Source organism: Lycorma delicatula, chromosome 3, assembly GCF_047948215.1.
Source record: "Lycorma delicatula isolate Av1 chromosome 3, ASM4794821v1, whole genome shotgun sequence".
Classification (NCBI taxonomy): Eukaryota; Metazoa; Arthropoda; class Insecta; order Hemiptera; family Fulgoridae; genus Lycorma; species Lycorma delicatula.
In genome coordinates, this window is record NC_134457.1 from 24465290 (window position 1) to 24482943 (window position 17654).

General features: G+C 30.0%; 1 protein-coding gene across 1 annotated transcript in view; it reads right to left on the reverse strand.

The window, feature by feature from the left end:
• Positions 1-17654, reverse strand: part of LOC142321455 (TBC1 domain family member 31) — a 129149-nt gene that overhangs the window by 52563 nt on the left and 58932 nt on the right. The window contains exons 9-12 of the mRNA XM_075359549.1: positions 17307-17527; positions 16858-16991; positions 7127-7299; positions 3194-3334 (exon numbers count right to left, since the gene is read on the reverse strand). Of these exons, the coding sequence (XP_075215664.1) occupies positions 3194-3334; positions 7127-7299; positions 16858-16991; positions 17307-17527 (669 nt within the window). The remainder of the gene's footprint in view (positions 1-3193; positions 3335-7126; positions 7300-16857; positions 16992-17306; positions 17528-17654) is intronic.

A 17654-nucleotide genomic window follows, 5' to 3' on the forward strand; every position in this document is an offset into this window, starting at 1 on the left:
TAGAAGCAACAATCAAAAGCTCCAATAGTTTAGGTTTCTGAATAATTAATAAGTCTTAAATTTCATTCTTTACAATTATTATTATTAGTATTATACATTATCTCTGTTCATGTCAATATATTACATCATACAAAAATAATCTTTCTTTAAGTTTAATAGATTTATTTCTATTTAACCCATATATATTATTTTTGCAAATACAATAATTTTATAAAGAATATTTATAGAATATCATAAACATATCATGTCCATATTAAAACTTTATGAGTACGAGTGATGTCATGTATTAATATACTCTAAATATACTATGGCATCACTCAAACACAAAAACGTTTTAATAAGGACATGGAATGTTGACGATATTCTCATTATATATAACCCAGTAAAAAACAATGAACACCTAACAATTTTTAAAATGAAAATCTAAAATTCACATTTGAAAATGATAATAATAAACTGTTAAAACTATTTAGATGTCAATATCAAAATAAACAAGGGCAACCAAATTGAAAATCAGTATATAGAAAACCTACATCTAATAATATAACAATTCATACAAAATCAAATCGTCCTTCGTCACAGAAAATGAACACTTGTACAAATATTATTATTAGTATTGTTACACCAACTGAGGAGCACATTAATCAATCCATTATTTCAAAATCCTTGAAGAACAAGTTCAAGGATCACCTTCAAGAACAAGTTCATGAGCAATCACCTTTTTCTTTTGCTCGCAATATTTTTTCATACAATTTTTCATCCATAGAGACTGCCCCTATTTCTTCTGTATGATTATGTTGTACATTTCTCTTTTTTAGGGGGAGTCTGATGGACTCCCATATTAATAATTACAAATATTACTAACAGAGTAATTAAGTACATACATAACAAAAAAAGTTAAATAATGAAATAAACATCATAAAACATATAATAGGTGAAAATGAATAAGATACTATTTTAATAAATAATATTTAAAAAAAAAAAAACTATCAAAACAATAACAAAATAATTTCCTTACAACCAATTATAAATAAGACAAAAAAGAGAGAGAAAATATATATGTAAAGTATGTATACACTAATAATATCATTGAAAACATTACTAAAATTTATAATAACGAAATATTTAAACCAGCATACAAATCTAATAATTACATAACAAAAATATTTAAAAAGCAAAACTAATAATAATAATAAAATAAAATGTGTGGAATTTATAAAATTAAATGCAATGATTCTTTAAAATTAGATTTCTTGAACATTAGAGATTACAAAAGTATTAAATTAGGTTTATCTAATATGGCAGACCATAATAAACAATAAACATTCTATTTTTGATATTAACACAAATTTAGAAGTATTAGAAATTAATAAAGATGACAGAAAATGAAATATATTAAAAAAATATTACATATATAAATACAAATAAAATTTCAACTTGATAAACCATCAGACAGTGTTTGAGGGAGAAGGCCTTATAAAAACTGCAACAGATGGCAGCACTCGTTAAAATCAATATGCAATTTTCAGTAAGTATTTTTATTTTTAGATTTTTTTTATTATGCAGTAATGAAATTATTTCAATCATGACTAAGGATGTGGGATTTCACAAAAGCACTTACATGAAAAATTAAGATAAGATGTGTCTACATTCTCAACATTCTGTACTAGGTGGTTTAATTGAATTTAAATATATATACACATGGTTTACTTAGCTTTCTAACTTGGTTTACTTAGCTTTCTAAGTTAGCTTTCTAACTAGAAATGGGACCAATAGAATGAAAGGTAAGCTTTTAGAAAAAAATCACAAAGAATAAAGGATCAGGTTCTCTTTTAAAACTATTTTTAACAAAAGCGACATCTTTGTGCATCTACAAAATTAGCTCATCTGCAAAGAAAAATAACTGCAGCAGAATGTTGTAAAACAAAATTCATTAGACTCTATAATAAGACATTTAAGTTAAAATTCATATTGTTTTTGTTTTTTTTATTTATGTTCTGCATTTAATACTAAGTGTTATTTTGATTGTAAGAAAACAAGCTCATAAGATGCAATGATTAAGGATGTTATTTAAAGAATAAGCCACTATCCCAAAATAAAAAGTAAAAGAAAAATGCCTTAATCCCATGCAAATGATTTACAGTTAAAATTTTTAAATAATATTAAGTTCAATTTTACAAAATTACTAGCTACAGAGGCGTGTTGTAGGCACATCCTTTGCAACCAATGAATCCGGGATTTTTCGCTACTGATCAGTACACTCCAGTGCTAAGTTAAAGGGGATGGACAGACACACAGACCCACATACAAATGCTCTTTAGTAGGGTAGGATTATTAAGTTATTTATTAAGTCTATTATTCTTTTTAAACTATTGATCACACGTTTTTATATTTCTTTGTAATGTGACTAATATTGGGTTTATTGGGTTTTCAAAAAAGATAACAGCCTTCTGAAGATTTATAGAATTCATAGATATGATTTGGTCTGTAAAGTAATAATAGTCTAAATGAATGATTAAATTATAAGACAAAAATATAAAGTTGCCAGAGTTTCATTACGTAGGGAATAAATTACAAAAAAATAACTGTGGAAGGAAATAATAAAAGTAAACTGATACAAGCAAGAGAGACTTTTCATGCAGAAAAGAAGTATGTTAATGTCGAATAAAGACATAAAAGATAGAAATTTTTAAAAATATTTATAATGAGTTCATTATAAATTACACCAAAAAAAAAAAAAAAAAAAAATGGACAACCAGAAAGTAAAACAATACTTTTGTAATGTGGTTTATAAAAAAAAATGCTGAAAATCAGTTAAGAGAAGTATGAGATAAAGTACTTTAAAGAAAACAAATAGAGAAAGAAGATTTATACAGAATTTTGATGGGCTATAGTAATACATCCACACACAATTAATTTAGAATAGAGTGCTATGGAGGATGAAACCTGGATGACAAATATAGATACATAAAAATGAGATAATCAGGGTGTAGAGCATGTAGTAAATACCTTGAGATCAAAATTTTAACAAAAAAAAAAAAAGATAAAAATTACCATCAAATCAATTAAATGGTTTATCACAAAAAAAGTACAACAAAAATTTAAAAAAAATATTAATATTAAACAGAATAAAGTATAAGTGTATGAGGCATTTAAATAATTTCTTTTTCACTTTAACACAAAAACTTCTTACCTCAAAATCACTAATATTACTTAGTTTCAGCAATGCTGAACGACATAAAACATTATAACTGACAACAGCAAAAATAATGAATGATGGCTCATTTGATAATATATTATCAAATAATTGTAACCATTGGTGACTCGTTAAAACCTGCAACATAATTTATAATCATCAAAATACATGATTCAAAAAAATGCCTGCTGTCTATATAAATGTATATATACACAAGAACTATAAATTAATAATATTGAAATTGGATTGGTAAGAGGATGGTAAGAAACTGATCTTTACATACATACCTTGGATTCATGAAATATTAGAAAATCCATAAATGTAGCTTTTCCTTCAGTATGGATCAGAGTAGTTGAAAATTCTCTGAAAGTCAGCATGAACCATGATATAATTTTTCATTATGTGCTGTGACACTGTAGCAACTACTGCCAGATTACCAGACAAATCAAGCAACTTTAAAAATCAGGTATATCAAACATTGATAACAATGCTAATTATACCACTACATAAACTAATATTTTCAGTTTTCAGTCTTGAGAGAATATTCAAAATAACTCAACTACTTGCCTTAAGTCTTTGACGAAATTACAAACGCCTCGTCACACTTAAGAGCAGCAATAATGAATGCTGGATCTGGATTACTTTGCTTTTATCTCTAACATAGACAAGGATGTTCTATGATCAATTAAGCGTCATACTCTTCCCATGATGTCTTTTTTGAAAATCAAGTGGTGGTTCTAGCGCTTGGTCATGATATAATTATTTAAGTTTTCTGGAATGGGATTTCTCTTGAAAGGTAAGTATTGTCATAACATTTGTAGCACACCACTCAGTCAAAACAAAATGCTTAGATTTTCTAAAAATATCACATTTCTTTGAAATATCAGCTTCTGCAGAAGTTAAAAATTATTCACAACCTCTCTGATATCTTATTAATGACTTGAGTTATTTCTAGTATTGTTATTTAATTTTAGTAACAAAAGAGCCTTCCAGTAATGGCTGTGGAGTTGTGTTGGTCATACAAATATTGTTGATATTAATAGCATTATGTTTTCTAAATTTCAAGTTTTTTTAATATTTGATTTTTCTCCCTTGATGAATCATGAGATCTTGCCGATAGTGAGGGGGCTTGAGTGCTCAGTGATACAGAGTAGCTGGACAGAATGTGCAACCATATTGGAGAGGTATTTGTTGAGAGCCAGACTAAGGAATGATTCCTGAAAGAGGGCAGCAGCTCTTTCAGTAGTTGTTAAGGGCGTAAGTCAGGAGGACTTAAATATTCATATCAACATCACTCAATCTTCTAAGTACTGTGCAGTTGAAAGCAATGGAAAAATACAGCTGCTTTTTTTCAAGAATATGTAACTCTGCATTTTCATGCAACAAAGATGAGGCGCCTTCCTTAGTAAAATATTACAGAGTAAACTAGTCCCCTGTTCGGGTCTCCAGGTGGGGACTACTAAGAAAGGGATCACTAGAAAATTAAAAAATAACATTCTACGAGTCGGAGCGTGGAATGTTAGTAGTCAAAGAAAGGTTGATAGGTTAGAAAATTTAAAGAGGGAAATGGATAAATTAAATGTAGGTGTAGTAGGAATTAGCAAGATTCGGTGGGAAGAAAATGATTTTTGGTCAGGTGATTTTAGAATAATTAACTCAGCTTCAAATAAAGGGCAGAAAGGAGTGGGATTCATAATACACAAGAAGATAGGGAAGAGAGTAGAGTATTTCAAAATGTGTAGCGTTAGAATCACTGTAATGAGGATAAAATCAAAACCTAAGCCAGCAATGATTGTTAACGTCTATATGACTACAGGTGGCAATGATGATGAGGTAGTGTGTATACGAAGAAATGGACGAAGCAATTAAACACATAAAAGGGGATGAAAATTTAATAATAGTTGGAGATTGGAATGCAAGCATGGGAAAAGGCAAGGAAGGAAATATTGTGGGGAATACGGGCTGGGCAAAAGAAATGAAACAAGACCAACTTATTGAGTTTTGCATGAAGTATAATTTAGTAGTTGCCAACATCCAATTTAAAAATCATAATAGAATAATATACACGTGGAAAAAGCCTGGTGATACTGCAAGTTATCAGATAGATTACATCATGGTTAAACAAGGATTTATACATCGACTCGACTGCAAAGCAAATCCTGGAGCAGACATTGATAGCAACCATAATTTAGTGATAATGAAATGTAGAATAGGGTTTAAAAACCTGAAGAAAAGGTATCAGATGAATCGGTGGAATGAGGAAGAAGAGGTAAAGAAGATTTTTGAGGAGGACATCACAAGAGGTCTGAGTAAAAAAGATAAGGTAGAAAATGTAGAAGAAGAATGGGAGAATATTAAAAAGGAAATTCTTAAATCAACAGAAGCAAACTCAGGCAGAACAAAGGAAAATTGGAACTGATGTATGATCGTATAAAGTAGTGATGAAGAAAGCAAATGAAACTATAGACAATTAGGGAATACTATAAACAGGAAATACAAATTAGCAAAGGAAGAGTAAATTGAAGAAAATTGTTCAGAAGTGGAAAGAGAAATGATCATTGGTAAAACAGACGGAGCATACAGGAAAGTTAAGAAGAATTTTGTGGTACATAGATTAAAATCTAATAATGTTAAACAAAGATGGTAAACCGATTTATAATATTAAAGAAAAGTTCAATTAGGTGGGTGGAATATATTAAAGTAATATGGAGGAAATGAATTAGAAACTGGTGTTATAGAGGAAGAAGAGTAAATCGAAGAGGATGAAAGGGAAGAAACAATACTGAGATATGAATTTAAGAGAGCATTAAAAGATTTGATTGCAGAAACTATAATGGAGTACCTAAGAAGAAATGATTAAAAGCTTTTGAAATGTGGTGCAATATAAGAATGATAAAAATCAGATGGATGGATAAAGTGACAAATGAAGAAGTGTTGAGGCAATTGATGAAGAGAGAAACATTTGGAAAAATATAGTTAAACATAGAGACAAACTTATAGATTACATATTAAGGCATCTTGAAATAGTTGCTTTAATATTGTAGGGACATGTAGATGGGAAAAATTGTGCAGGTAGGCAATGTTTGGAATATGTAAAACAAATTGTTAGAGATGTAGAATGTAGGAGGTATACTGAAATGAAACAACTGGGACTAGATTTAATTGACCAAAACTGTTACCGGTGGTTATAATGATATTGTTACGGACTTTCTAGTAATCTGAATCATTAATAAATGGTTCTAAGACATCAAAAAGAAAAAAAGCTGAAATAATTGGTCAGTGGAGAAATGTCTAAATTTTTTCACAATTACTTTTATTATAAATTTTTGCCATGATTACTGGTAAAGACAAATGTGATAAGTTAAACCTTAACTACAATGCCATAGTAAATCAATGACTGAATTAAAGCAAAATAAACTGTTTTTAATAACTTGAGGCTAAGAATATTACATAAGAATGAAAATACATGAGCAATTTGTTAAAGTTCTTGCCAAGATATGCAATGTGATAAGTCCAATTCATTGGGTTGTTCAATGATAAACACCCAAGTAATTACATTCTGTCATTCTTTTGACAGAACTGCAACCATTCTTGATACATTTATTAATATAACATTTGTAATATAAATGTATTATGCATATGTATATATGTATTAGGCATTTATTAATATTACTGATGAATGTAAAACAATATTCATATTGCCATTCAAAGAGTTGCTATCAATCCAAAAGCCATACAATAAGTTTTGTCAGTATTGACTGAATTAAGACTAATGTTGTCCATTCAATTTTTTCATACTTCTTAGACACATTTGATGCCTAATTTTTGACTTACTAAAAACGTATTACAGCTGCAAAGAAATAATTAAGTTCTTATTTCTTTACAGTTGCAAAGAAATTAATAATATTAATGATACATTAAAAAAAATACCTCGGAAAACATATTTTCTAATAATGCCCAACCATATGTATGTGCTGTAATATGATGATCATTAAACCACAAAAACAATTCCTCATCCCATTCACTAAGTACGTTTTCAATCAATGATAAGACATTGACAGGTGGGAAAGGAAAAAACTCAAACCAACGCTGACACCAATTAACTAGAAAAAAAAGTCATCCATTTGTATGAATTCAATCAATTATCTGAGTAATTAATACACATTTTTTTAAATAAAAAAGATTTCAAAAAAATAATAATGATTAAAGTACTTGGAATTACATATTATAAAACCACTAGTATGCTCCCCAACCTACACTTAGCTGTGTACCTGTAACATAACCCAATGTATTGAATATAACCCAAAACCCTATATTCAAATACAGTAAAAAAAGCAACACCCAAAAGAATAAAAATAAATAAAAAAAAAGAAAAACTGATTGAAAAGTTACTACTTAAACTACTTTCACATTCAAAATTTGATACACAAAACATCAACTAATCTATTGGTTGAACTTTTTGCCATTCAACCAAAGATATAGGTAACATTAATATATGATTAAATTTCTAAATTCTATAGTAACATGTAGGGATGGTCGGTACTATCATTTTTTCATGTGAAAATTTTTAGATAATTTTATTTGACAAGATAACCCTCTCTAAAAGCACTAGAGAATCTAGGAAATACTTTAAGGTCCAAGATTCAGTGATGGGGAAATCTGGATATTCACCTACCTGTGAGAGAGGAGGCAACCTCTGTATATATTAACAACTGCTAGAATATACAAGCTGTTAATGAATGAAGGAGCCAAGTTATTCTCGATATAAGAAGTTCTCCCCATTACAAGTTCCAATAGCCTCCTCAGAGGGCAGATGAACAGTGGTAGGTATAGGGCACTCTAATGACCTGAGGGTGAGAAACTGCTCCCAAAAGTGGAAGAATATCTTACGGAAGTGTACTAAAATACAGAAAGCAACTGAAAACCACTATTTTAAAAATCCTAGTGATAATTCCTTGCATTAGGCTATGATCCTGCCTTTTGTTAAAAGCTCCAGATTAAAATAGCTCTCATTCAGATCTCCAAGAGAACGAACAAAAGAAATTAAAAGACTGATTGCCTAAAGGAATTTGAAATGTCAAGACTGATTAGAATAGAAAGTTAAAGAATCTAAAGAGGTAAATGAAATAATACGGATATACTACAACTGAGTGAAGTAAAGCTGGAAGGGTAGGATGAAATGAAGAGTGAAGAAGTTACAATGTTCTATTCTGGAAGAAAGGAAAAAAAGGAGTGGCAAATATTATGAGGAATGAAGTAGCAAAACAGTTGCAGAAAGTATGTTATATAAATGATTGATATCGTTAAGAATAGAGATGTTACAAAAGATTTAGTTATAATACAAGTATATATATCCCAACACTGAACTATGAAATAGGTATTGAAGAGATGTATGAAAATATTTAAGATCTAATAAAATCAGAAAAGAACTGCTGTAAGATATAAATGAGAGACTGGAATGCTATGTGGTAAGAAAATTTCATTTCGGAGTAAAGAATAGAAGAGGGAAAAGATTAGTAGAATTTTGTCAAGAGTAAAAATTATTTTTAACCAACATTGGTTTAAAAGTTATAGAAGAAAGAGATATACACGGGTATCCCCTGGGGACAAAGCACACTATCTTAGATCATATCTCACTAGATGAAAGGGATAGAAATACTGTAAAAAAGCCAATGATTACCAGTTGCAGATATAAATTGAGATCATGAACTACTTATGATGGAAATGAGAATAGCTTTACAGAAAGAAGAGAAAACAAAGATAGTTAAGAAATTGGACTAAAAAAAGTTAAAAGAAATTGGATGGGAAACAATAGGAGAAAACTAGCAAAGGCAACTACAGAAAGAAAAGAGTTAACAGAGGACAGCGAGGAGATCTGCATTAGAATAAAAAATGTAATAGTAAAAGCAGCAGGAATCAGAAGACTATTATGAGCAAAAATAGAGCCAAGAAACCATGGGTAACAAAAGAAATGCAAAGAAAATGAAGAAAAAAGGTATTATAAGAATAGGAGAGGAGAAAATGAAAGGGCGATGAATCGAAAATTAAACAATAAGTAAAGGAGGGAAACCAAAAAAAGCTAGGGAAACATGGTTGAAGAAAGAATGCAATGATATTGAGGAACTAGAACAGAAAGGCCAATATGATAAAATGTGTAGGAAAGTGAAGACCATTTCATGGGATAAATGAAAATGGAGGAATAAAATGAGAGAAATTGAGGAGGGTGATAAAATGCTACTTTAGGAGAAAGAAGTAAGAAAAATATTTAAAAAATACATGCAGGACCTATATATAATAAGAGAAAAACCTGAGGAACTAAACATAGAAAAGGAATGGAATAGTTGAAGAGAATAAAGGATTAATGTTATTAAAATGTGAAGTACAGATAGCAGTTAAAGAAATAAAGAATATAACAAATCGACTAGTTGATTCCATAGAATTTTATAAACACTTAACTGAGGTTGCGGTAGTAGTGGAAGAAACAGCACAACTGTGTAATAAGATATAAATACAGGAGAATGGCCTGAAAACTGTGAAAGCAGTAATTATACCTATTCCAAAGAAAACTAGTACCAGTAAATTTACTGAACATAGAAGAATAAATTTAATAGTCCACTCTGTGAAAATAATGTTATGAATCTTAAACCTTGATAAGAACGATGGAAGAGAATGCAGGAAAGGAACAATCTGGCTTCAGGAAAGGAAAAGGAACCAGAGATGCTATCAGGCTACTAAGGATGGTTGGAAAGAGATACTTAGAGAGGAAAAATAAATCTGTTTCATACATTTTTTGAGAAGGCATTTGATAAGAGTCAAAAGGCAGTAAATGTTTAAATTCTTAAAGATAAAACTTAAAATGGAAAGATAGAAGATTAATTAAAGAATTTTACATTAGTCAAACAACAGTAATGAAAGAAAAAAGTACATAACTGATTGAGTGGGCCTAGGTCAAGGTGTTGCCATGAGAGGCAAGGATGCTGCCTCTCATTGACACTGTTTGAGATGATATTGCAGAAATTATCAAAAATAAATTAAATGGAGAAATCAAAAATTAAAGAAAATGGAGTATATATAGGAGGATGAAAATAAGGTGCATAAGGTTTGCTGATGATTGGTAATTTTAATTGATGGCAAACATGTGCTTCAAAGATTATTAACAGTCCTGGAGAAAGGAATGAAACTAAATATAGAGAAAGCTAACGTAATAGAAATAAAGAACAAAAACAATTAAATGGTTAAGCACAAGTGAAGGAAGAATAGAAAAAGTAAAATTTTTGGATATTTAGGGACTATGGTGACAGAGGACTGGAAGAACACAACGGAAATAAAGGAAGGATAATGCTGGCAAAACATCTTCTTCTTCTTCAGTAAGAGGAGGAAATTACTATGTCGTAAAAGACTGAATTTTTTTCTTTTTTCTGTTTAGCCTCTGGAACCACCATAAGGTATCACTTTAGAGTGTGAGTGAGGATGATATTTATGAATATAAATGAAGTGTAGTCTTTACAGTCTCAGGTCGACCACTCCTGAGATGTGTAGTTAATTGAAACCAACTACCAAAGAATACCGGTATCCACGATCTAGTAATCAAATCCACATAAAAGTAACTGTCTTTAGTTAGACTCTAAGTCTGAATTTAGAGTTAAGGAAGAGGTTACCTAAATAATATGTTTGGAGTGTCTTGTTTAGAAGTGAAGCATGGATAATAAGGAAGAGGGAGAGAGACTGATTGAGATTTATAGATGTGGATATGGAGAAGGACGAAGAAAATAAGGTGAACAGATAAAGTGAAGAATGAGCAAGTATTAGAATAGGTTAAAGAAAAAAACATGTTTGCAGCAAGTTCACAAAAGAAAAGGAAATTGGTTAGGACAAGTAGTTAGAGGAAGTAGAATTAAGACAAGTGCAATGGAAGGGTCAGTAGGAGAACAGAAGCAAGGAAGAAGGTCAAAGTTAATAGATGAGGTAAAAATTGTAAACTGCAAGAGGACAAACAAAGGAAAAAGCTTGAGGCAAAAATGGATGGAGACAGAGGAACCTGCCACCAGGCAGAACACCAGATGATGATAGTCCAAATCACACTTTGTCAAAGTTGACAATAAGTGGGCATCGACCAGTTATTATTATGAAACACAAATATGTATATTCTATACAGTAATAAGAAACAAGGATATTAAGGGAAAAGTATTGAAAATATATGTGTTGGTTAGGTCCCAAATATTTCATATGTGGGTAATATGACGACATGAATAAATAAAACTTGCTGATTGGAGTTTTTAATGACTGGTTTATTAGCGGACTGTACATTAATTGACTGTATAATTATCTCTCTCTTTTTCTCTCTCTCTCTCTCTGTGTGTGTGTGTGTGTGTGTATTGTCACCAAATGGCTTCAACAGCACGTAATTCATAACCTTGCAGTGCCCCTGAAAAGGGCAGTTTTTTAGCGTTAGCTCTGAGAAGAGCTGTTGAATCGAAAAGCTGGTCTCCACCAAAGTCGGGGAGTTGCGGCTCGTCCATTGAAGTCTGACCAGGCTTTCCCTCAGCGGCAGTTGGGTCCCCACTACAGTGAGGCAGTGGTGGTCCCCAGAGCCCTGCAGTGTTGGGTTGGCATCGGTTGTCCTTCACCGGCACAGCCAAGGCGGTTCTTCCTGAATGATTCCATGCTGGGCCGGCTCTTGCTGCTGAGTCTGGTGAGCTGGAGCTGGAGCTGGAGCAGGAATGTAGTGACTGTGACCAGCGGCTCCCTTGATGGGCCAGCCAGGCCTGCTGCTCCGACGGGGATGTTGACATCCGCCAGGAGGTCCCATGTTGAGCAAGCCAGGAAACTTCTTCTTCCAACTTTTTCTTCAGGTGGTGGTCAATGTTAAATTGCATCCACTCTCGTGGTGAATGCTCTTTTATTGGTGCCTAAGAGTGGTGGGGCTGCAGCGCCGCTATGGTGGGAGAACTGCGCAGTGTGGGAGTGATGCTTATATCTGCACATCAGTATACTGTGCGCTTGCTCACATTGTTGCTACCATTATCGCCCGCCAATATTAAATTAGGCATATATGTGGTAACAATATATATACATATAAATCCAAAAAAATAACAATTTAACCACTTAACACAGTAAGAAAAGAACCTATAAAACTAATACTGATAATCAACTTTCATGGGATCCCATATCATTAGCCGGTACATAATTCTACAACCACATCAACAAATAACAAAAACCCGCCGGGATAGTCTAGTGTTTAAACTCTGATTTTCAAAGTCAAGAGTTCTAAGGTTCCTTGTAAAGGCAGTTGCTTTTATATGGATTTGAATACTAGACCGTGGATACCAGTATTCTTTGGTGATTGGGTTTCAATTAACGACACATCTCAGGAGTGGCCGACCTGAATCTGTTCAGTATGTTTCAATGAATGTTTGTGTACGTTCATTGTGTGACATTTTAAATTTAAATCATTTCAGTATGGCAGTGATGTGTTATAAATTTTAAGGTTTTATAAATTTTTATTTCTTTTTTGTTTTTGTTATTTGCTAATGTAATTGCAGAATTATGTACCAACGGTTGATGTGGGATCTCATGTAAGTCGACTACTGGTATTAGTCTTTTAGGTTTTTTTATTGTTTTTTTTTTTTACTTAATATAAAATATTAATAATCTTTTGAAAATTCAAATCATTCATTAACATTTTGACCAATGTGCTAATAAAATTTAATATTAAATTAAATTTAAACCACCAATTTAATATTAAATTAAATTTAAGCAAATGCAGTAAATAGCTAAGTTAAATTTACCATATTAATTTCAAGAATCAATTTTTATGGGATCCAGCATCTTCAGTTGGTATTTAATTCCATAATTACATTAAAATAAAATTGTTTTTATAATTTGTAAATTTTGATTTTGTCGAAAATGTTACTACTTTATAAATTTTGAATTTATTATGGATGAATACACAAATTCTGCTGTGCAGTACTGAAATGATGCAATACTTAAAATGTAGTATTATTTTCCTTTGTTTTGTTGTCAGTGCCAACCGTTAGATTGTATTTTTATTATGTTTTAATTAAATCAACTGTGAATGTGATCTGGAAGTTCATCATTTTATATTTGTTTATATTTATATATGTAATATTTCTTGAGTATATTCATTTTTTTTATCATTATTACAAATTTCCAAAATCTCTAAATTATTTTTGCAATCAATAATACTATGCATTCTATCATGTCAGCTATATTAGAGATACTTTTTTTTTTGTATTTTGGGTAATGTTTTGTTAATTTAAAAAAAAAATGATTATTGGTTTTACCAATGTAAATATTATTACAGATGTTGCATTTAATTTTGTATATTGCTCTTAATTCATCTCTATTAATTTATTATTGATATTTTTTAAATAATTTATAATGTGATTAGTTGCATATTAGTAGTATGCATATAATATATATTTTTTTATCTTTTATGACCGCACAGGATCACTTCAGGCAGTCCATTATCCAAGTCTCTTCATAGGGACTTGGAGTTCAGGCCTTGCAGTCCTCCCAGTACTTTTTCATACATTCCAATCTCTGACCCTTTCTGGTGTTGAAAATGTTCATGTCGAGAGTTTCTTTCTTGTGAGGGTGTAATGAATTTTTTGCCCTTGATTTTCTCATTTAATTTTATCTTCTCTATGGATCTTCTGGTGTAAAACCAATTTCCTTCAGATCCTCTCTTATTTTCCTGATCCATATGCACCCTGTCTTGGTGTTTTACAAGTCAAGATTGTATTGTACCAGCGGTTTCAGAAGTCTCGAATCTTGCAACCTCATGATATATCCAAAGAATCCTAGTCTCCTCTTGCACATGGTATCAGTAATGGGTTCTAACTGTTTAAACATGTTTATTGGGCATGATCCATCACTGCCAATCTTTCTGGTACTTATTGTTGATGCAGGTTCTTCCAATTCTTTTGATTTTCTGGAGTCTGCCAGTCTTTGATTGTTCATTCAGGTGGAAGAATGACTCTGCTGCATATGTGGCTTCCAGTTTTATAACTGCGTTGTAGTGTCTTATTTTTTCATTTATGGTTAGACATTTTTTACTGTAGGTGTACTAGGTTAATTTTTGTGTTTTAGCGTTTGTTTGTTCTTGTTGAGATTCTTTTGTTTAGGTTGTTTATTATTATTTTTCCCAGGTATGTAAATTGGGTTACTACTTTGACATTATTACCATTTATGATTACTTTTTTTAATTGTGTTGGTTTTTGGGGCATAATTTCTGTTTTTTCAAATTTTCAAAATTTGAAAAAATCAGTGTTTTCAAAATTTGAAAAAATCAATTCTTTCAAAATTGAAGCCAATTTTATTTGCAATGTTTTTAAATTCTAATATCTTTTATGTTTTATTTTTATCATATACATTAATAATATTTTCTGTTATTTTATTTATATAACTGCATTTTAGGTATAAAACTATTATTAATATTTGCATTATTTTAACACAACTATCATGGTATTTTTTTATACTGTTTTTATAATTCTTTTTTATAATTTCATTGTCAAAACCATAAAAATATTGTTTTATTTCTATTTTTTTTTTTAAGTTTATTTTTATTGTTTTTTGTATAATGAACCATTCTAAATATCATGTTTTTGTATAAATCTTTTGTGACTGTAGGTGCGTTAAAATTTAAATATATTGTAATATTATTTGTTGTGGGTTTTCTATAAACTGATGTTTCTATTACATGGTTTATATTTATTTTGATTTCAATATCTAAAACATGTATTTTTCTGTTATTTTTTTTTTATTTCCTCAGTAAATTTTTAATTCTTATTGCAATTGTTAAGATTTAAAATTATCAAATGCTCATTATTTATAATTGGTTATATATGACTAAGATATCAGATGCATATCAAAAATTATATTTGGTGTGTAAAATTCAGAGATATTATTACAGTTTAACTACTACACACATCAACATGAGTTGAGTGAAAGAAAACCACAAGTACATTGTACTAAAATACCAGTGGTTTAAAGTATATTTTCTGACTGGTGCTTAATACACAAATTACATACCCTAGCATTTTACTGTATGGAAGAAAAAAAAACAAGTAAACTGAGAAGGTTCACAGGTAAACAGGAAAGCCATAAAAGTTTATTCTTACAGTGAAATTGGTGGGAAGATATACAAATTTTATAAGAAAAGAGGATATAAATTAAATTTTGAAATTAGATTTTATTCATGACTTGGGGAAGTGTTTTAATAAGTTTAAAATATAATAATACAAGTAATAAATCAACTAACGTTATAATTTTGATTCAACTTCCTCAGCCAGCTTTATAGTTTGAACTCTAAGATAGAAATATCAGAAACTAAACCACTTCAAAGGTTCTATCATAAATGGAAACTACATGATCATATCTGAATGCAGGTATTAGTATATTTTCAAGAAAAGACCCAGCACCAGCTGAATGAAGATGCCACATAGCAACTATGAAAAATAATAATTCAGTTTTTTGCTTCCAGATGTACTTACACAAAAAATCTGATGTGGACAACACATGACTTCCTTGTACACCTATTAAATTACATTTACACACTTTTTTAGAATGAAAAGTACATAAAATTTTATTTCATTAAAAACTTCTGATATTTTCATATATATATTTTTTTCTTATTGAATTATTATTCATCATAAAACTTTGTTTACTATCAGAGGTTAATAATTATTAATAATTTATTAATAATTATTAATAAAAGGAGATGAAGTCTGATTCGAACTATGTGCCTTCCCGTAGGATCCAAATATTTCATTAATTAAAATTTTATTTGGTTATAACTCTGGAACCAATGAAAATAAGTACCACTTATGTTGTATCATTGAAAAGCTCTCAATGAGGGCTTATTACAGCAGTTAAGAAAAAGTCCAAAATCCAATTTTTTTGGATTTTGGGCTTTTTTGGACACTTTTGGTTCAGTCAATTGCAATCAAAAGGGGTGGTACACAACTAGATGTTATAACAGTCCTAAATCCGGAATTTCAACATCCTACAGCTAATCATTCTTGAGTTATGCAAGATACATACGTATGCATAGATGTCATGCCGAAACTAGTCAAAATGGATATTTCCATAGAAATCTGGAAACCAAGACTTTTTGCAATCACAGTACTTCCTTTACTTCATACAAGAAAGAAAAAACCTACCCAATTTTTGAATTGGACCAATGTGCTTATAATGTGTGTTTCAGAGGGTAGTATAACACTGTTAAATTGAATCTTCCCTCACTTTAAGCTTGGTGTTCTAATTATAGCTATGGATGTTTGTAACAATGCAGTACCCATATGAGGATATTAAATTTTGGTGAAGGATGTTCGTCGTTTTTTGATACTTCCACACCCTATAAAAAGTTGTCATTCTTATAGAGCTACCATTAGATGCTACGGACAGCTACATGAGTAATGTGTGTGATACGTGTTACAAATGTTTATATTTATTATAAGCTATTATAACATACAAGAAGTATATTCTAATATCTAATTATACAATATATTTTTAAAACTTGCATTTTTTGATGAGTTACGGACAATTTAAAATGCAAATAACTAACAAAATATATGTCATTACTGACACTATTCCACATTACATGGAAAGAATTATAATAATAAAGACAATATATTTACCTATAATTGTAATAACAGCTTCAAAACATGCTAATGGATCATTTTTAAAAACTTTAACAAATGGAAACACAACTTCTGGAAGATATGACACTTGACTGAATAAAGGTGACCAATAAGCAAGACATGACATTGACCTGAAAAATATAATTATGTAATTTAATTTCTACAAATTACAACACATACTACAGATATATTTCAGTAAGTAATCAATTTACAATTGATAAGCTAACAAACCAACAATTATTGTAATTATCAACTTCTACCAAGCACATCTTGACTTCAATTTAAAAATGGATGTATTAATACATTCATTAATATAACTTTTAAATTATATAGGGAAATATTATTAAAATTAAATTAAATATTAATTAATAAAGACTTAAATTTATAAAAAAAATTCTTTATAAAATGTTTAAAAAATGTTTTTTAAATTAATATATAGCAATTACCTTTTTAGGCTGCTTAATAAATGTTTATTTTCTAAAGGATAAGCTTTACCAACTGATTCTGAGACAATATGAAAGCCTTTACTAATAAGAGCATTAAATGCTGATCTATTCATTGGTAATGCTAATATATTTTTCCATATTACCAATCTATAACATTCTGGATACTCCCCAAATTCCTTTAATATTGGTCTCAATCTCTCAACGTTTAATAAACAACTTATCTAAAAAAAAAAAGAAAAAGTTTATATTAACATACTGTATTAAAAAATAATAATAAGGAAAGTTCTAGTCTCAAGTTAAAAATTCATTAAAACATATTTAGTGTAATACAGACTGATAAATGCAATT